This window comes from Neoarius graeffei, chromosome 9 (assembly GCF_027579695.1).
Source record: "Neoarius graeffei isolate fNeoGra1 chromosome 9, fNeoGra1.pri, whole genome shotgun sequence".
NCBI classification, from domain to species: Eukaryota; Metazoa; Chordata; class Actinopteri; order Siluriformes; family Ariidae; genus Neoarius; species Neoarius graeffei.
In genome coordinates this window covers 33,216,129-33,237,786 of record NC_083577.1, presented here as the reverse complement: position 1 = coordinate 33,237,786, position 21,658 = coordinate 33,216,129, and the positions used below count along the sequence as shown (strand labels likewise).

Genomic DNA, 21,658 nt, shown 5'->3' with positions numbered 1-21,658 from the left:
CGGCACTCACTGTGCTTGCCGTCATACCTCTGTGGTGCAGGAAGGCTGGGTTCGCGAGGTGAAGAAGGCAGCATTGCAGGAGGCACTGGAGCAGGAGTGGGAGCTGGATCAGGAGCAGGAACTGGATCAGGAGATGCAGGCAGAGATGTCAGCTGTGCCAGGGTTTTCCCAATTTGCTGAAGCAGTTCCTCGTGGCGAGCGAGGGCCTCACGTTGGCTGGTGAGCGTACGTCCATGAGCGTCCATGGTCGCTCCGAAGCGTGTCAAAGCTGCCATAATTCCCTGAAGGTTGGCCGGGTAGACAGTTGAAGCAGCCTCTGCTGAGTCGGTCATGACGGAGTCTTTCTGTTAGGGTTTTGCTGGGATTCGAACCTGGTTCGTTGGTGTGATAATCCAGCAAACCCCCACTAGGCCACCAGGGGGATGACTCAAATGCAGAGGCGTGAGGCGGAAGTAGAAAAAGAATCAAAAGGTTTATTTAAACTATATACACTATATACAGGGCAAAACAAAAGACAAAAAAAAAACCAAAGAGTAAAATCCAAAAGAAAAGCAAAGTGCAAAAATACAAAAGCTAAGAAGATCAAAAAACACAGTACAAAGGAAACTGGAGATAAACATAACAGCACAAAGACTCCGTGACAAGAGGACTGAACTCAGGGGTATAAATAGACAAACTAATTAAGGACACAGGTGAAGATAATTAGGCAATTAACACAAACACAAAACACAGGAACAGTGGCAGCCTCTAGAGGCCAAAATAAACACGACATGAAAAGGAAATAACAGCGGCCTCTAGAGGCCAAAACAGTCCTAGTCCTAACAGATGGAAGTGTGGCAAAAGATACTGGAAAAGTTCATGCAGTGGAATCACACTTATAAACAAGAGTGCTCTGAGAGCACAATATCCGCCGCTGGCAACTCGGCCATAACTCGTAAAATTCGACGGAATTGAACGAAATATGCGTATTACCGACATATAATAAAGAATCCTGTCAAGTTTCATGAAATTCCTCCAAAAATCGTGAGAGGAGTTGATTTCTGAAGGTGAGTACCCTTCCCGGGATGGACAGATGGACAGACATCGCCACGACATAATCCCCCTTCAGGCCTTTCGGCCAGCGGGGGATAAAAATTGTGAGGGAAGTTGATTTCAGAAAGTAAGCACACCTTGATGAAATTGCTAAAGTATATGTTTGTTAATAATCAAGGGCATAACTCTGGTAAAATTTGCCCAAATTAAACGAAATTTCAATCTGCGTATAACTGTCATAGAACAAAGAATCCTTTTGCCAAGTTTGGTGAAATTCCTCCACAAATTGTGAGAGGAGTTGATTTCAGAAGAACGTTCACCCTCAGGAAATTATGCAATCAAGGGTCAAACTCTGGTCAAATTTTCACAAACGAAATTAAATCACAATATGCGTATTACCGTCATTAGGGTGCATCAGTTGCCCTCACTTTCATAAAATCTGATGCATTTTTGTTCGGGTGTTCCTTTTCACCAATAAAGACATCCTGTAAAATTTTTTGACCATATTCAAAAGTCTAATGGTGGCACCATGAGGTTCATTTTTTGCCAAAAAACGCTTATTTTATGTTTTCGCGTAAGGTTTGAATCACAATGTTGGACTCCATTTATTGATTTCTTGTGACCCAGAGATCATGTTAAGAACCTTTGAGAAGCGTTAATGTGATTCATAATACATTTGTATTGCATTGTTTAAAAGTCGTTGAACAATGATTCAATGAACAGCTAAAACTCAAACTGTGCTTGATAATATATTTAGAATATGTACTAAAAATGTGTATCTAAGATATTTGGTATACTCTATAAGGTGCCGTAATGTTTCATGAAAAGTGATCGAAATTTTGTCATAAAAGTCAGAAAATAGCAGCTTTTTCCATAACTTTGAGCTCCTGGTGCCCAGCGCTCGAAACTAACGGTGTCCCGACGTCCCGGGGACCATAAAAAATGTCATCGGGACACAAAATTATCATATCTGGGACAATCCCGGGACAATGGAAAAAAATAGATCTAGAAAAAAAGTTCTACATTAATATTATTTACAAAGCCGTAACACATACGTAGACATTCACCTAATTTGTCAATTTTAATTTTAAAACGTTAACAGCGAAAAATACATAGTAGCTACACTTTCGATGCCCCTGCATCCGTAGGCTACAGAGCAGCGCATTCTGTTCTAGAATCTTCGGCCGGAGTCCGCATTATATGGACTTGGAATGGAATTGCTACCGCACACGCTGCACCGACTCTTGCCAGAACAAAAATGCTGAAGTGGTTGAAGCGGACCGACCGCGGGGAAGAAACTGAAAGCCCAGACATAACGTCTCCGGGACCTTCAGGATCCAAAGTGTCCTCGCCTGGTCTGCAGGCAACGCTAGCAACTGAATGAACTTAATGAACACTGTTAGACACGTTATAAAATACAACAGGAATGATGTGGATGATATTGACGGAAGATACCGTTCAACAGAATAAGTGAGTTTTCTTGGTGTCTTTCTAGTTCAGAAAGTTTAATCAGTCAGCAGCACAACTAGGCTCGGACCTGGCACTATGCTGATGTTGCTAACATTTGCACCCGGCAGCGAAAGTTCATAAAATGGATAACGGAAAGTTCATAAAAATGGATAACGGTAATGGATAACGGAAAGTTCATAAAACTGGATAACGGTAATGGTGAAAATTATAAGTTGGCCTTATAAGTGCCAACAGATATTCAAGGTATAAGTAGATGAAATTAACATAAAAGGGGTCTTATTTTCAACTAAAGTGTACTGCAGGTGTAGTGAGTTGAAACATTTTCTGAATGAGCTAGTTGGCCCCTTTAAATAAACGGGTATCTATTCATACAGTGAGATCGCCAAAGTTTAATAAACTGAAAATGCAATAACTGTAATTTTGAAGTAGATGATGTATAGGACATGTGTCGCTTGTGTCTTGTGGCTTATTGTAAAAATGATATAAAGGGTTCAAAATCGCATAGTTACAAATATAATAGTAACTTCATATGATAATATTAACCACTGGTTATTTCAGAGAGGAAAAAAATGGGGACACTATTGCTTCCATTCGGGACAATACAACACAGAATTCGGGACCACTGGGGGACACAAAGAAAAAAAGTTAATTTCGAGCCCTGCTGGTGCCACCATTAAACTTTTGAATTTTGTCAAAATATTTCACCCAGTGTGTTTTCTTACCAAAAGGAACATAAAAACAAAAATGCATCATGATCGGAGGAACTTTTCATTTTTAGGGGGCAACTGATGCACCCTAACCATCATATAACAAGAACTTTTGCCAAGCTTTGAGAAATTCGTCCAAAAATTGTGAGAAGAGCTGATTTCAGAAGGAAAACACACTCTCATGAAATTGTCAAAGTATAATAATTTTGTTAATCAAGGGCTGTAACTCTGGTAAAATGCGGCCCAATTTAATGAAATTGCAATATGCGTATTACCGACATACACTACCGTTCAAAAGTTTGGGGTCAGCCAGACAATTTTGTGTTTTCCATGAAAAGTCACACTTTTATTTACCACCATAAGTTGTAAAATGAATAGAAAATATAGTCGAGACAGTTTTCTGGCCATTTTGAGCATTTAATCGACCCCACAAATGTGATGCTCCAGAAACTCAATCTGCTCAAAGGAAGGTCAGTTTTATAGCTTCTCTAAGGCCCTGTCCACACGGCAACGGATTCAGGTGAATCCGATACAATTGTTTATCGTTTCGGCCTGGCGTCCACACGGCACCGGCGTTTTGGGTGCCCCAAAACGCAATCTTTTGAGAACGGGTTCCAGAGTGGAAAGATCTGGCAACGTTGCCATTGCGAAATCGTCTGGATGAGTAGAACGGATTTGTTTACGATGACGTCACAACCACATGACTATCAGTGCTTCACGCCGGGTAGAAGTGTAACGAACTCGATGCGAGTTGTCAACAAATCCTATAACTTGGTTCATGAAACGCGCTTACAAAATATTTTCACTGTGAATATTTATTGTGTAATGGTGCAAAGTGAGAGAGAGAGAGAGAGAGAGAGAGAGAGAGAGAGAGAGAATAGCCCTTAGAGCAGAGTCAATCCCGCCAGCAAAAATAGGGAAAAAAAGGAGCGATCTCACCTCTTCAGATGTTGGTTTAAGTCCTACAATACATTCCTCAAAAAGGGCGTAGAAGAACAAATTATTCCATCAACGTGTAGCATTCAATTTATTCCGGACCATTAAAGACGCCGCCTTCCGCGTAGAATCATACATCATCCTTGCCGCCATATTGGATGGGTCAAAGCGGAGAATAAAGATGCCTCATTCATGTGCTGCGTTTAACTGTACCAACAGGTTTACCGTCCAAACGAGATCACATGGGATTACCTTTCACAGGTGAGACTGGAAAAATACTTTTCATTGTATTTGGTCATTATAATGTAATTCTACGAACAGATTTTTCTGACTTTGTGGCTAATATGAAGTCTCGCGCATAATAGTTTATGCGCATGCGTCCTTACTTCTTCTATTGTTCTGGTGTCTCCGAAGGGACCGTCTTACAGCGCCCCTAGAGGTGTGGCATGTGTATTGCATCGTTTTCAGCAAGCGTTGCGTTGCCGTATGAACCTGATATTTTACTGATCGTTGCCCATTTGGACGCGATGTTTTTTTTAAATAGCATCTCGTTGCCGTTGTCGTGTGGATGTAGCCTAAAGAGCTCAACTGTTTTCAGCTGTGCTAACATGATTGTACAAGGGTTTTCTAATCATCCATTAGCCTTCTGAGGCAATGAGCAAACACATTGTACCATTAGAACACTGGAGTGAGAGTTGCTGGAAATGGGCCTCTATACACCTATGGAGATATTGCACCAAAAACCACACATTTGCAGCTAGAATAGTCATTTACCACATTAGCAATGTATAGAGTGGATTTCTGATTAGTTTAAAGTGATCTTCATTGAAAAGAACAGTGCTTTTCTTTCAAAAATAAGGACATTTCAAAGTGACCCCAAACTTTTGAACAGTAGTGTAAAACAAAGAATCCCGTCAATGTTCATGAAAATCCTCCAAAAATTCCGAGAGGAGTTGATTTCAGAACGTGAGCACCCTTCCCGGGACGGACCGAAATTACCACAATATAATCCCCCTTCGGGCCTTTCGGCCAGCGGGGGATAATATACTGTATACACAACAGATAAGCAGACAAAAGTGCATGCACATATTAACTCTAGTCCCAAAATCACTCTAACGTGACGAAGCCTGACAGCTCTGCGACAGTACTGAGGTCTGAGCTTGATGCTCACCGTTGGGCCTGACCAGCAGGATGAGCTCCCCTGAGTGGCTTTCACAGCTGGCCCTGATGAACATGACCACCTGGTCGTGAGTGTGCTCAGAAATATCACGGCCATTTATCAGAACGACCTGATCACCCTCGTTCAGCCGGGGCACACACAGATCAGCCTGCGCAGAAAGAGAAAACGCATGAGTCATACATGGACCTTGTGTACTATGACATTAAAAGAAAAGACCCCTCACTCATCTGTGCTTTCTCAGTGCTCCAATATTAACAGCTTGATTGAGTAAGAGTAAGTAGAAAACCAAGTTCTTCTTATAAGCCATGATTAATACTTACTGATGTTCCTGGAGCCACCCGAGACACAATAACTGGCATCTTTTGATCAGAGCCCCCCTAAAAGTATTAAATTAAATAATAGGTGTGTGAGAGATTCTTTATTCAATCACTGCTACGTGCTGTGTGTGTTTTTTTTCTTCGCTGAAAGACAACAATCTTACCGTAACATTGAATCCAAATCTGCCATTTTCATCAGGCTTCATCTTGATCAGAACAAGGTTATCATGAGGAACAACCCCATTGAGCTGAAGGAAAGAAATGCACCTTCACACAAACGTTTCACACAACAACATATGGAGAAATACTTGAAAGACACAATCTACTGGAACTAGTTTCAAATTTAGTGCTTTCATTTTTTCACTACCAGGCAACCATATAATAACAAGGCAAAAAATTGTATCATGAGCAGCTTCATTTTTTTTTTTTTTTGCTTGACCAGTGACTCCACAGTCCTGCCTACTTATTTTCTACTGGTACACAAGACCAATTCACATTTCAAACTTTACCTAGATATACACTACCGTTCAAAAGTTTGGGGTCACCCAGACAATTTTGTGTTTTCCATGAAAAGTCACACTTTTATTTACCACCATAAGTTGTAAAATGAATAGAAAATATAGTCAAGACATTTTTCTGGCCGTTTTGAGCATTTAATCGACCCCACAAATGTGATGCTCCAGAAACTCAATCTGCTCAAAGGAAGGTCAGTTTTATAGCTTCTCTAAAGAGCTCAACTGTTTTCAGCTGTGCTAACATGATTGTACAAGGGTTTTCTAATCATCCATTAGCCTTCTGAGGCAATGAGCAAACACATTGTACCATTAGAACACTGGAGTGATAGAGATCTTGCATGTGACGTCACAGCCGATCCAGATTGTAACAGACGCCATCTTGTCGGTCAAACGCCATATTTCCGCCTTCTACTTCATTCTGGTTCTACTTCTACCTTTTCTTCTGGAAAACCCTACTATATACAATTCTACTACAACGGCTGCGGCTACAAGCTCTCCCTACCTGTGCACGTTTTTTTATGGTTTTTGTGTGTATTTTTGCGTGTTGTTCGTCTGTACCGGACTTCAATATCCGCTACAACCGTATGGACTTACTGGACATTGGTTTCCAGCAGAAAATGACGGTTTGTAGCGATTTCCATCGCATGCACAACATTCCGGACGAGATAGCGAGACCAGCGGGGTCTCCGTGGATTGTTATCGGGTCTGGCAGGCGAAGGAGGCGGCGCCGGGAGAGGAAGCAAAAGCGAGGCTGCAGAGCCGGCCTGTTGACTAAGCTCAGAAAACAGCCACTCAAATCTCCACTGCCAAGCCTCTCTCTCCAACGCCAGATCCATGGTAAACAAGACGGACGATTTGGAATTACAGCTGGAATTACCTTATTCTATTCTATAATCGGCTGGTCAGTGCTATACTAGATACTACTGATATATCTAGTATCAGTACTAGTACTCAATACTTAAGTGACTTACCCGTCCAATGAGGATTGTTATTTTCTTGTTTACAAGATGCCACATCTGAGGGCGGCTGACAAATCCTGAATTTCTGTAAAGATAACTGTCCAGAGATTTATAAGCACGCAGTGCTTCACCACTGAACAGCGAGGGAAAGTTAATGAGGTAATTATACACATCTGGGTATTCCACCTCTGGCAGTTCCATATCCACTGACACGGTCGTGAAAACTACGTCCGGTAAGCCATAAGGGTCACTAATCCGTAGGTCGTTTATTAACCCCGCCGACAGTAGTCGGAGGGGTTATTATTTTCACCTGCGTCAGTCTGTGTGTGTGTGTATCTGTCTGTCTGTCTGTCTGTGTGTCTGCAAGATATCTCCAGAACCAATGGATCGATTTGGACCAAATTTTGTACGTGTTGCCAATCACCCAGGAAGGAAACCATTAAATTTTGGAGGTCAAAGGTCAAGGTCATGGCAGAACTTCGAAATTTTCGCCCAATGTATTTTAATAGGGAAAAGGCGGGGTTTGCACTCGTTAGAGTGTCCCTGTCTAGTTTTAGACATATATCTAGCACGGGCGATTGCTCTAAGACAACGAGGGAGGCTCAGCCTCCTCTAAAAATGACAAACATCGTGTAGGATGAATTGCGCTAGGCTTATGTTATAGCCGACCTTATAACATTGCTATTTCAGATCCAGAATCATAGAAATATGTGCTCAACCCAACTACAGTGCGAAATCCTTCCGTTATAACTTTCCCCAGTTTGCCTAATGTGTGCATGAGTTTTTCCCCCTCGTGACAGCGCGATGCAGCCCAGCTCCCAATCCACTGAGGCTATGTGCTTGTTAATCTCAAAATGCAAAACGATTATTGGACAAATACTGCGAAAATGCCCGCCCACGGAGTCTCATGGACTCCCAGCCTCAGTGGACTTCAACGGCATTTGGGAGCGATGTGCTTTTCAATCTCAAAATGCAAGATGGTTATTGGACAAATACTGCGAAAATGCCCGCCCACGGACTCCGAGCCTCACATGGGAGGGACATGGCAGTTTCCGCGAGGAGACTGGTGATTGGTGAAAGCGGCCGGATATTTTCTTTGATTGACAGCTCGTTTCAACTATAGACAGGCAGCGGTACAGTGTTGCCAGATTGGGCGGTTTTAAGTGCATTTTGGCGGGTTTTGAACATATTTTGGGCTGGATAACGTCAGCAGTATCTGGCAACATCAGTTCAGTCCCATGCGGATTCACAAGTGCTGTGGTGTATTGTAAGAGATCGGCTTACATTTCGATTTCATTTATTACATACGGTTTCTACCAGCTTTTTTAGTTTGTATATATTTTCATTGTAAATAAAGTGTAAATATAGTGTTGTCAAGTTTGCTATCTTAGTTCCAGAAATTTCGTTTATTTGAGTGACTGAACTTGAACTTGGGGCTAGTCAGCTAGCAAGAAAGCTGCACACGGATGACAAGCATTGCTGATTTAATTTTGGCGAAGCCATTTGCCAGTCTTCCTTTCAAGGAAAAAATTAAAATTAAAGAGCAGGGTAGACCAACGCCTCAAACTGACTTGGTGAAAAAGGTAGGGAATAATACTTGTTCCTTTCAGCTCTCCTGGTACGAGAAAGTGAATTGGCTAACAGCAAGTAACCCACATCAACAACAGTAAATAGGCTACTTTAGTAATATGTCATGGATGGGCCAAAAATATAGAATCTATTTAAAATGTTTATGCTGAGTATATTATATTGGAATATATGTTTTTCTGGATATGAATTAAACACAGCTACAATTTGGAAAACATTTTTAAACAAAAACACAGCCGAGGTCAATTTTTAAACAACATGCCACAATTTTAAAATATAAAATGTTAAAATATACCCCTCCCCCCCAACACCACCATCATGTATATTGGACAGTAGGCTAATGGGCCAAAAGAACCTGTTATTTCACAGTTTGTGACCCTGCCAACAATCAGCCAGATCAGAGGCAAGAGTATGGGCAAAACTGATGTTTTTTCTTTTAAAATCTGGAAATATCGTAACCGACCAGCCTCCCCTGTTTGAAAGACTACCAGCCGCCACTGATATCTAGTTATCTGTTCATTAGAAAAATGAGCCGTGTAGTCCGTCGGTTGAAATTTATCCATTTTGTACATGACTGCAGCAATATTCAGCGGTGTTTTTTACCGACAAAATGGCGGCTGTGTACTTTCCGGTCACGTGACTGCAAGATCTCTATAGTTGCTGGAAATGGGCCTCTATACACCTATGGAGATATTGCACCAAAAACCAGACATTTGCAGCTAGAATAGTCATTTACCACATTAGCAATGTATAGAGTGGATTTCTGATTAGTTTAAAGTGATCTTCATTGAAAAGAACAGTGCTTTTCTTTCAAAAATAAGGACATTTCAAAGTGACCCCAAACTTTTGAACAGTAGTGTAGTTGGTGCAAAGTAAAAGTACCAGAAATTCTACCAGAAGTGAACAAGCTTCTTTTACGTCCTGAGGTCTTTCCCTTTCAGTGAACTGGCTTTTGTGCCAGGCTAAATTTACTCAGTGTTTGACCATATCAACATAGCAAGCCACCAAAAATCATGTAGTGGCTGAACCGCAGATGTGTCTAAATGTTACTATAATATAATAATTTTTAATTCCTTCTTTCCCCCCCCTCAATTTGGTCTCCCCAGTTTGATCCCCATGAGCTCACAGATACCAATAATTAGCGAGCGTCTCTGAATGACAGTGGAGTGAGCACGGTCTTGACTCTCAGCCACATCAGGATTCGAGCTCGCAATCTCTTGACGACAGAACGAACGCTTTTCCGAACATAATTCATCAAGAACATCCAAAACGCTGAGCAACAATATCAGGAGTTGATGATGTCTTCCTCCCAACAATTTGTGTGTGTGTGTGTGTGTTTGTGTAGTCTGATGTTTGTTTTTGTTTGAGTGTTTTTGTCCGCCGGTTGTGGTGTAGCTCCGGACCCAGTTTTGGGCGTTGGTTCCCTCCAGGCCTTGGTTTGCCGTGGGTGATGCCTGTGCTCCTAGCTATGGACTACAGGGAGCTCGTTGCTCATTTTAACATTGTGGTTGTCCAGCGCTCTGTGCTTTAGTGCTTGGCGTGATGTTCCGAGCGATGTTGCTCGGTGGCGTCACGGCAGCTGTGCAGGCGGTTTGGGACGTTCCGGCGCTCTGCGTGGCGGTGCATCTGTGCTTGCTTTGTGGATCCATGGTGTGGTGTTCTGAGTGACGTTGCCCGGCAGCGGCGCGGCGGCTGTGCTGGCGGCGTGGGACTTGTTTTCGTGCGCCTTTTGGTGGGACTGTGGCTGCTACACCATTGGAATGACATCCTGGCCTCTATTTGGTGGCCTTTTTTTTTTTTTTTTGTTCCCTATAATTGTAAAGCGACCTTGGGTTTTGAGAAAGGCACTATATAAATTGAACTTATTATTATTATTATTATTATTACTACTTGTGATTCAACCAATGAGTGAATTAAAAGCCCTTCCTGGGTCCTAGTGGGTGTGGAAAACACTACAATGTGCAGGGGGTACTCCAGGATCAGGGTTTGCGACATACCGTTGTTTTGTCTGTTGCCATCGGAATATCGTACATCTCGTTGACGTGGTTGTCCAGATCCTGCTGAGAGTGGGAGAGGAGGATGAGCTCACTCAGGTTCTTCCTGGACTGCTTGGGTGGCAGAGCTGGTGGTGGCCCATCGACACCTTCTGGAGAGCTAATTTAAAAATAAAAAGTAACAGGGTCAATACAATGCTGTGCGATTACTGTATGTGATTCGTTGAAGGATATATTATTCTTTGAGTGAAAACATTTTTGCTGTTGGTTGTTATCAGGTTTGTCATGTCGTCACCATGTGGCAGCTTTAAACCTGCTCAGTACCATTCACTCCATTCAGGATATGTGAATGCATGTGAGTCACAATGTAATGTCCCACTGAATTGCATAACAAATTGTTACAGCTCTCTCTGCGGGTGGTGTTTATGTTGAGGAACTGCTTCCATGAAGCCCAATGGCACAGGATGGGGTGACAGGAGCACAACCAATCTTGGACATATGCCGCCTCAGCGCCAGCTGGCATCCACGCTGAAGACTTCTACCATTGTGCCCTTGGGAAAGGCTCTTAACCCCAGTTGCTCTGGGAGACCATCTTTGCACTTTACTAATGTACATCATGTTGGAGAAGGAAGCAGAATATGACAGACATACTGGCTTTCTTACCAGACAAGAAACCATTGGGTCTGTATCTGTGGCTGTGAGCAACTCTCAGGGGCCGGTAGTTGGAGTGCAGCGACCAAGCCCCCATGTTTATGTTATCTATACACAGCCATACACCGATTTAGGGTTTGAGTTTCACATTAGGAGCATTCACACAGTGTTGTAGCGCTTGAAGGCTTTAAATGCGTATCTAATGCTGTGTTCTATAAGATTCTCTCATTTATTAACACCATGTGGAAAAGCCCACATGGTGAATTTTATACTTTTTTATACTTATATAATTAAGTGTATGGTTTACAATAGCAACTAACCTATTTTTAAATTAAATAAATGTTAAAATAAAATAAAATTAAAGTCTTGTAGGAGAATGAGATACCAGGCACTGACTGCAATGACTTTAAAACAGTGTCAATCAAGTTTATTTGTACAGCGCTTTTAACAATAAACATTGTCGCAAAGCAGCTTTACAGAATTTGAACGACTTAAAACATGAGCTAATTTTATCCCTAATCTATCCCCAATGAGCAAGCCTGTGGCGACGGTGGCAAGGAAAAACTCCCTCAGACGACATGAGGAAGAAACCTCGAGAGGAACCAGACTCAAAAGGGAACCCATCCTCATTTGGGCAACAACAGACAGCCTGACTATAATATTAACAGTTTTAACAGGTATAACCCTCAACTGTCCTCATGGGGCCGTCCTTCACAGGAGTGGGGCGATAAAACTCCGACCAGACACAGGGCACCAGGATGGATCAAGCAGGTCCGAGGGGCAGAAGAGGCCAGCATCTCAATCCCAGGATCAACATGTAACTCAGAGGGACAGATTGGGGGGGGGGAGAGAGAAAGAAAACATGTTGTTAGGTATGCCCTAAAAATGACAAGTATTAAATCTGTGTGGTAGGCTCGCAGAGACAAGAGTCTTTACATCAGGCATGACACACAATGGCATGTTAATATGGTAAAAAAATATATCATGACCTGCTCTGGCTGGATGCTAGATTGGGTGATGGGAGCACACTCCTCAGCAATGATGAGATGCAGATGGGACCCTTAGGCCTGGCCAAGACAATTCAGTTACATTTCACCGGGTCTGGGACATGCGACAGAATGTCTGACGGCCGATTCCCTGCAGGCTACGATAGCCAGTCGAGGTCCCCACCGTCTCCACCAAAAGATTTCCTGTTGACTCCATGTAACTCAGAGGGACAGATTTGGAGTGTGTGTGTGTGTGGGGGGGGGGGGGGGGGGGGGGGGGGGAAGAAAACACAGGTGGTTAGGTATGCCCAATGTCACCTGAATAAGTAGGAACAGTATACATATTGCACCGAGTACAAGCAGGGACTCCGGCAACTAACTATGACAGCATAACTAAAAGGAGAGAGCCAGAAGGTAACACAGGCATGAGGGAGCCCCGGGACATAAAGCAGCCAGCCACTACACCGTCAACAAACTCGAGTGAGCAAGCGAGTGGGGACTGACAGCATCCATACATCCCAGTTTACCGAAACACTCTATGTCTGAGGACCCTCCAGACCTACTCCTTTACCTCATAAACACCATTAACAAAAGGCTTGACTAAATAGATATGTTTTCAGCCTAGACTTAAATGCTGAGACTGTGTCTGATTCCCGAACATTACTTGGAAGGCTGTTCCATAACAGTGGGGCTTTGTATTTGATATCCGATGTTTCTCAAAGTGCAGTACGCGGAGATTTGCTACTGGGCTCCAGCTTGCCTGCGACCCTGTAGAAGGATAAAGCGGCTACAGATAATGGATGGATGGATGGATGGATGGTGACTGTTTTATTCGTTTATTTTTTTTGTCACATGCCAATGGTGGCAATTACTCTCACCTAATATGAAGGTTGTTATTATTTCGTTATCAGAACTGTAAGCCTGGGCAATTAAATTGAAAGTTATAATCTAAAACTCTTATAATCTAAAACTGCTGTTAATACTTGTGGACGAGTGGGAAGTGCGGGAGTAGAACAGCTGTAATGGCTCTAATACAGTACCATTACAGCTGTTCTACTCCTGCACTTCCCACTCAGCCATGAGTTTCGCGTCATAAATTTTGAAGTCTTTGAAGTCAGAAGTCAGACTCGAGTTTCAAGTTTGAGGAATCATAAGCTTTGAAGTCCAAGTCAAACCGCTTGCCGCTATGCAGTGAGAAAGCATCAAGACTCTAAAGATTAAACTTTTACTAGAGTACTGGTGAACTCTAAATACACTACAAATTCGAGCAAATCCACCCACGTCTGGTGAGTGGGATCACCTGGAGGTTTCTGGAGGGCGAAGCCAACTGTGAGGTTGTGGGCATGATCGGAGATCCTGAGCTCCTGCATTCCGGAGAGAGTGTAGTGTGGATTGTGTCATGTAGTGTAGTGTAGAGTGTGTTATAGAACATACTGTAGAATGCGTTACAGAATACAATGTAGAATGTGTATTAGGGCAGTGGGCATGTGCCGTCCTTGGCTGCCATGCAATGGAATAGTAAAGCGTCTCCTTCCCTCCACTAGCCTGGGGTGGTGCCTTGAGCAAGCACTAGCAACCCCTTGCTCCTCCTGGTCATAGTCCGGGAGCCAAAGGCCCAAATTTGGCTGAACCTGGCTTCGTCAGTTAAAGTTTTTTTTTTTGCTGTTTGTTGTTGTCCAAGGTCTACTCATTAAGATAAGAGAGGGTGCCCGGTGATATCCCTTGGGCAATTCCGGATATTGGCCCTTTATTGTTGGATGTGCTGCAGTCATAGCCTAAATTCTGACATTTTGACATTCTTCACTTTATGTTCACCAAAGTCTATATATCATACTTATTTTTGTGTTTGTTAACATAATAGGATGAGTTTAAGGCCTGGGGGTGGGGTTCCAGCCATGGTTGGGGGTGTGGCCATGCAATTGGGGGCGGGGCTTATACCAAAAAGCCCTTTATTACTCTATTACTTTGGTTGTTAATGCGAGCCTTAAATTATTAGGCATACACTCCATTGTCATCCTTGTGTTTACTTCTGCAGGGGCATATGAGGGACACAATTAGCTAATTCAAGCCAACTTGTGTAGCTGTCTTGCTAACTCTGTCAATCACACTGCCCCCAAAAGATCACAGCACGCATAAGCTAAGCAGAGAAACTATTTGACTGTAATCATGAAAGAGCAGTGACATGTACTCACTGCTCACCAGTGAACTAGACCCATAGTTTCACAACACTGGCTAGCACACCCAACTCTCACCTAGTAAATGCTAGTCACTGATTTTTTTAAGCTAATACATTAAGCTAATAGATTGCTTATTTTAACGATATTGACTGTTGAAATAGTAATGTCCCTGGTTCCCTAGTAAAATTCAGGGCATTGTCCCCGATTATCATCTCAAAAGTCTGTTAACCTTACCCTCACCCCCACTCCAAACCACACTGCTTGTGGACTGAGAGTCATGTGCACTAGCCAGTCCACTGACTAGCACGACTTTTAAAACGTTGGGCAGTAAGGTTTCCTTAAGCTAATACATTAAGCTAATAGATTGCTTATTTTTACGATATTGATTGTTGAAATAGTAATGTTCCTGGTTCCCTAGTAAAATTCAGGGCATTGTCCCCGATTCACCCCCACTCCAAACCACACTGCTCTTCCACTGACTAGCACGACTTTTAAAACGTTGGGGAGTAAGGTTTACTTAACATTCTCCTCTGTACTAGCTGGCATTCAGTACATAAGCATATTTTTACAGACACTAAGCAATGGCAAAGGGTTTAGAGGGTTTTTTTTTTCATCTGAACTCTTAGTTCTTTCCTTAAATAGTTTTTGTGTTTTGTGTGTGTGTTTGCATACTGTATGTAATTATTTTACATAATTATTGCTCATTAGTGTGTGTGCATGTGTATGTGTGTGCGTGTGCATGCATGCATGCACGTACATGCTTTATGTACTGTAGTTCTTGTATCAAAATTGTTAATTTTGCAAATTTATGAAAGGGTCAATTACACGTTTGACTAATTTGAATGACAGTAAAGCGTGAATACTGTACAGCCAATTTGGTTAATTGAAAATCAGTATCTTTTGCTATTCTTGTGTGTGTGTGCGCATGCTGTATATGCCATTTTGCATGCTTGATATATTGCATACTGTAGTTTTACATAATGGATCACTGGTGTGAGTGTATATGCATGCTGTATATAGTTCTATTGCATGCTGTATATAGTTCTTTTACATAGTGGATCACTGGTGTGAATGTATATGCATGCTGTATATATTTCTATTTCATGCTGTATATACAGTAGTTCTTTTACATAGTGGATCACTGGTGTGAGTGTATGCATGCTGTATATAGTTCTATTGCATGCTGTAGTTCTTTTACATAGTGGATCACTGGTGTGAGTGTATACATGCTGTATATAGTTCGTTTACATAGTGGATCATTGGTGTGAGTGTATGCATGCTGTATATAGTTCTTTTGCATGCTGTATAGTTCTTACATAGATATTGATCATTATTTTGTATTAACTGTAGAGTTTATGTAATACTTGTATAAAAATCGCTAATTTGGAAAAGTTATGAAAGGGTTAATTAATCCACATTTGATGTATTTGAATGACAAATATAGAGAAAAATGTGAATACCTATCAGATACAGCCAACTTGGTGCATTTAATATCAGTATTTACACTGATATTATTTTTTTTGTATTTTCTTCCATTATTTGGGCATATAGGGCATTAAAGGGTTAATATATTAAATTGCCCAAGGGATATCACCGGGCACCCTCTTAAATCTTGAAGAGCTACCTCAAATCTATAAGATAAAGCAAAAAAAAAAACCTTTAACCAAAAATTCCGGGTCCGACCCCATGGCTCCCGGACTATCAGGGTTACGACTGAAGACTGGACTCGGCAGATTGCGCGGACGAGACCACCACCTGGTGGTTCAACAAGCAGGAAGGCGGACCCAGCAAAGCGTTTGTGAAGCGCCATCAAGGCACAGTGCAACACGTAGAACACTGTTGGCCATCCACTGCATCCTGACCTAGCTCCAGCCATCTTGATTTTGTCTTGCCCCTGGACCCGGTTAGGTCAGGATGAGAGAGTGAGGCTGACGGCTGCGCAACTCTCCCTCACTCTAATCCAAGTCATGACTTCAAATTCAAGTCCTGTGTTGATGGGCAAGTGGCGAAGCAGCAGGTATGGAAACACTGGAAGCTGTAGTCACAAACCTGAACACAGGAGGCCCAGGGCATAGGGTCGCTCTCTGCTGGAAGGAAGCAGCAGTGGAGTTTGGCAGCCCCCTGGGTGTCTGAGCAGCCCTGTTTAGGATTCACTCTGCTCACCTCCATGGAGGAAAGGGCTAGAAAATGTGCCCCAAACAGCTTCACCTCACCCTGGCCAGCACACTGCAGCTGGTCGGGCTCCCACTCAGTGGTTGAAATACAACAAATAAGAAAATAAATAAGATAGTGAAGGTACTCAACATTGGTACGTGGAATGTGTGCACTCTACTGAATAACATCAAAGCAGACAGGCTGGATAGAAGAACTGCACTAGTCGCCAGGGAACTAGCTCGCTACAACGTGGAAATAGCTGCCCTCAGCGAAACACGCCTTGCAGACAAGGGCCAGCTCATGGAACGTGATGGTGGTTATACCTTCTTCTGGAGTGGTTGTAGCAGCACTGAACACTGAGAGGTAGGCGTTGGATTTGCTGTAAAGTCCCACCTCGCCCAGAAACTTACCAAACTCCCAGACGGCATCAACGATCACCTGATGACACTTCAGCTCCCACTTGGAGGCAAGAAGAACGCAACAATGATTAGCGCTTATACTCCCACAGTAGATGAAATGCATCACTGAGGCCCAGAAGAAACGAGCTGCACGGAAGGCTCGAACAATTGCCACCCCCACTACAGCACTTACCCACGCATACCCGACATGTGGGCATGCCTTCAAAGCCTGGATTGGCCTCATCAGTCACCTTCGGACCCACAACCAACACCCACCAAATTGAAGTCATGGTCATCTTTGACCCCAAAGGACAAACATCATCATCATCATCATCATCATCATCAATACAGTACCGTTCGGACACACCTTCTAATTCAGTCTTTATTTTTATTCATTAAAAGACACTTCATGTCTTAAAGTAATGATGGATGTCGTTTCTTTTTACTTAGCTGAGCAGTTCTTGACATAATATGGATTACTACAGTTGTAGAATAGGGCTATTTACACTACTGTATTTTTATTATTTCCTATTTATACACATTGCACTGGATAAAGGCTTCACGTTTTGTGGCATAAATATCATTCTGCCTCTGTGTGGATGATGAATGTTATTTAAATTTTGCTCGGAAAGAGTTCAAATACAACCCCGATTCCAAAAAAGTCGGGACAAAGTACAAATTGTAAATAAAAATGGAATGCAATAATATGGAAGTTTCAAAATTCCATATTTTATTCAGAATAGAACATAGATGACATATCAAATGTTTAACTGAGAAAATGTATCATTTAAAGAGAAAAATTAGGTGATTTTAAATTTCATGACAACAACACATCTCAAAAAAGTTGGGACAAGGCCATGTTTACTTCTCTTTACAACAGTCTGTAAACGTCTGGGGACTGAGGAGACAAGTTGCTCAAGTTTAGGGATAGGAATGTTAACCTATTCTTGTCTAATGTAGGAGTCTAGTTGCTCAACTGTCTTAGGTCTTTTTTGTCGTATCTTCCATTTTATGATGCGCCAAATGTTTTCTATGGGTGAAAGATCTGGACTGCAGGCTGGCCAGTTCAGTACCCGGACCCTTCTTCTACGCAGCCATGCTGTAATTGATGCAGTATGTGGTTTGGTATTGTCATGTTGGAAAATGCAAGGTCTTCCCTGAAAGAGACGTCGTCTGGATGGGAGCATATGTTGCTCTAGAACCTGGATATACCTTTCAGCATTGATGGTGTCTTTCCAGATGTGTAAGTTGCCCATGCCACATGCACTAATGCAACCCCATACCATCAGAGATGCAGGCTTCTGAACTGAGCGCTGATAACAACTTGGGTCGTCCTTCTCCTCTTTAGTCCGAATGACACGGCGTCCCTGATTTCCATAAAGAACTTCAAATTTTGATTCGTCTGACCACAGAACAGTTTTCCACTTTGCCACAGTCCATTTTAAATGAGCCTTGGCCCAGAGAAGACGTCTGCGCTTCTGGATCGTGTTTAGATACGGCTTCTTCTTTGAACTATAGAGTTTTAGCTGGCAACGGCGGATGGCACGGTGAATTGTGTTCACAGATAATGTTCTCTGGAAATATTCCTGAGCCCATTTTGTGATTTCCAATACAGAAGCATGCCTGTATGTGATGCAGTGCTGTCTAAGGGCCCGAAGATCACGGGCACCCAGTATGGTTTTCCGGCCTTGACCCTTACGCACAGAGATTCTTCTAGATTCTCTGAATCTTTTGATATTATGCACTGTAGATGATGATATATTCAAACTCTTTGCAATTTTACACTGTCGAACTCCTTTCTGATATTGCTCCACTATTTGTCGGCGCAGAATTAGGGGGATTGGTGATCCTCTTCCCATCTTTACTTCTGAGAGCCGCTGCCACTCCAAGATGCTCTTTTTATACCCAGTCATGTTAATGACCTATTGCCAATTGACCTAATGAGTTGCAATTTGGTCCTCCAGCTGTTCCTTTTTTGTACCTTTAACTTTTCCAGCCTCTTATTGCCCCTGTCCCAACTTTTTTGAGATGTGTTGCTGTCATGAAATTTCAAATGAGCCAATATTTGGCATGAAATTTCAAAATGTCTCACTTTCGACATTTGATATGTTGTCTATGTTCTATTGTGAATACAATATCAGTTTTTGAGATTTGTAAATTATTGCATTCCGTTTTTATTTACAATTTGTACTTTGTCCCAACTTTTTTGGAATCGGGGTTGTAATAATTCTGCCTGAAAACACACGTACTCCAAGGGTATGTCCAGCATGTAGATGTGTATGACTGAGTGATGGCAGATGTGATGTGTACCTAATGTGGGAGCAGGTGGTTATGTCATCCTTTGGAGTAGTGAGCGAGAGAAGAGTATAGCATCCGTCAGCAGTGGTTCTGCTGAACGTTTCAGTTGAGCCAGCCTTCCCGCATGCTTCTGTCCTGCTCGTCTTTCGAAATTTTCACAACGAGCTCTTCTGCTAATTCCAGATAAAACTCTGTCATACCAGTATGCAAACCCTTCTTCAACAATCTGTATAGTCCTATTGTTACGAACCAATCAGTATAAATGAATTAATACACACAAAATAACCTAAAGCCTTCAGACGGCCTCTTGCCTTGAAGCACTCTGATGGCTTTATCCATTGAAAAGGGGCCACTGTGTAAAATAAACAGATTTTCACAGACACAGCGGCCAGTCAAGTCCTGCACCAGCTTAAGAACGACGAACACAAAGGACAGAGCTGAGGAAGGGTTAAGGGGGCTTTATTCCACTGTTCGGCTTGATCAGTGTGCAAAAACAACCACATGGCAGCAAAATATCCGCCAAGGTCATTAGGCAAGTATATAGCGGTGCCACTCAACGACGCACGGCCTGTTTTCCACAAACCAAAGCAATACACCGGCACTCTGAAAACAGTAAACACTTTTAACAGCTCATCTCACTGCATTCGCCTTCCATTCGAGACTGTTTAATAACAGTGACAGAGTGCGTGAACTGTAATTGCAAGCCACAGGATGCACCAAAACAGAGGCTCTTTGCAATAGCAAAAGCAGACGCAGAGAAACAGTGGCATAGAATTAAGCTTCTCTTCTGACCACAGGCAAGGGCTGTGTTGGCTTTGTGCGATTTTTGTTTTCCACGTTCAAACGCAAAACTGCTAACCTTTCAAAATTGCAAACCACCATTTCAGCCAGAAGCGTGTGACCTTCGGGATTTCCACATCTTGAAACACACCGACTTCATGTGAAATAACCAGAAAATCACTTAAAAGAAACACTGATGTTAGCACTGAAGCTATAATTTCTGTCTTTCATTTGTACACATTTCATAGCTGTTACTAGAAAGGCTACAGTGTTTCTCTCCCTCAAACTGTCTGTAGTCTGTAGGACCTTATTTGACTGCACTGTTGTATGTTAAGGATTATTCAGACAGAACACATAATGGGTTCCTTACAGATACAAATACAGACACGAACAGGAAGTGCACTATTCATGGTTTTTTTTTTTTAAAGCTTGCCCAGTCGTCTGGTTAACACTAGAGGTGTGTGTCATGCAAAAAATCATGTGAGCTCGAGGATTTTACTTTCATGTGCTCAGTTATGAAGCTTGTGGTTGGAACAAGTGGTCAGATATGACGTTTGTGGGACGGGACAAAGAAAGAGCACTTCGTTAATAAGAATGCGATGCTTTTAGCATTCCTTCATTCATCCTTCGTAACCGCCTGGTCAGGGTTATAGTGGTTCAGATTAGGCTACTTGTTTGTTTGGATTTTGGGAAAAAGAAACGACATTTCTTTGAAAAGATCACAGACAGGTATAAACAAAATTCATAAACGTGTGAGGGGCATTACAAAAACAGTCCCGCACGCATCTCTAGTTGAGACAAATTATGAACTTAACTGATATAGAGGACTTTCACCGATGTCATAGATTTTTGTTTATCACGCAGCGTCCGCCATATTGCTGGGCAAAGAAAGAAACAGCCGCGACAGTTAATAATGAAAATCAAGATGACTGCAGTCAGTACAATCTCTCTGAAACGATTAAAAATTTAGGCTATACCAGCAGATCGTGTTCCATCCAAAAGCTGAAACATGCAGGCATCATAGATCCATTTAATTTACCCACTAACATATTTATTTATTACAACCCCGATTTCTTTGTCCCGGTGGTGTAGTGGTTAGCGCTGTCGCCTCACAGCAAGAAGGTCCTGGGTTCGAGCCCCGGGGCCGGCGAGGGCCTTTCTGTGTGGAGTTTGCATGTTCTCCCCGTGTCCGCGTGGGTTTCCTCCGGGTGCTCCGGTTTCCCCCAAAGACATGCAGGTTAGGTTAACTGGTGACTCTAAATTGACCGTAGGTGTGAATGTGAGTGTGAATGGTTGTCTGTGTCTATGTGTCAGCCCTGCGATGACCTGGCGACTTGTCCAGGGTGTACCCCGCCTTTCGCCCGTAGTCAGCTGGGATAGGCTCCAGCTTGCCTGCGACCCTGTAGAAGGATAAAGCGGCTAGAGATAATGAGATGAGATGAGACAACCCCGATTCCAAAAAAGTTGGGACAAAGTACAAATTGTAAATAAAAACGGAATGCAATAATTTACAAATC

At 42.5% G+C, this 21,658-nt stretch overlaps 1 protein-coding gene across 4 annotated transcripts in view; it reads right to left on the bottom strand.

The window, feature by feature from the left end:
* The window catches only part of ptpn4a (protein tyrosine phosphatase non-receptor type 4a), a 252,672-nt gene that overhangs the window by 31,917 nt on the left and 199,097 nt on the right, over positions 1 to 21,658 (bottom strand). For all 4 annotated transcript variants that reach the window (XM_060929322.1, XM_060929318.1, XM_060929319.1 and 1 more), the window contains exons 16-19: positions 10,701 to 10,857; positions 5,807 to 5,890; positions 5,646 to 5,702; positions 5,317 to 5,473 (exon numbers count right to left, since the gene is read on the bottom strand). In XM_060929322.1, the coding sequence (XP_060785305.1) occupies positions 5,317 to 5,473; positions 5,646 to 5,702; positions 5,807 to 5,890; positions 10,701 to 10,857 (455 nt within the window). The remainder of the gene's footprint in view (positions 1 to 5,316; positions 5,474 to 5,645; positions 5,703 to 5,806; positions 5,891 to 10,700; positions 10,858 to 21,658) is intronic.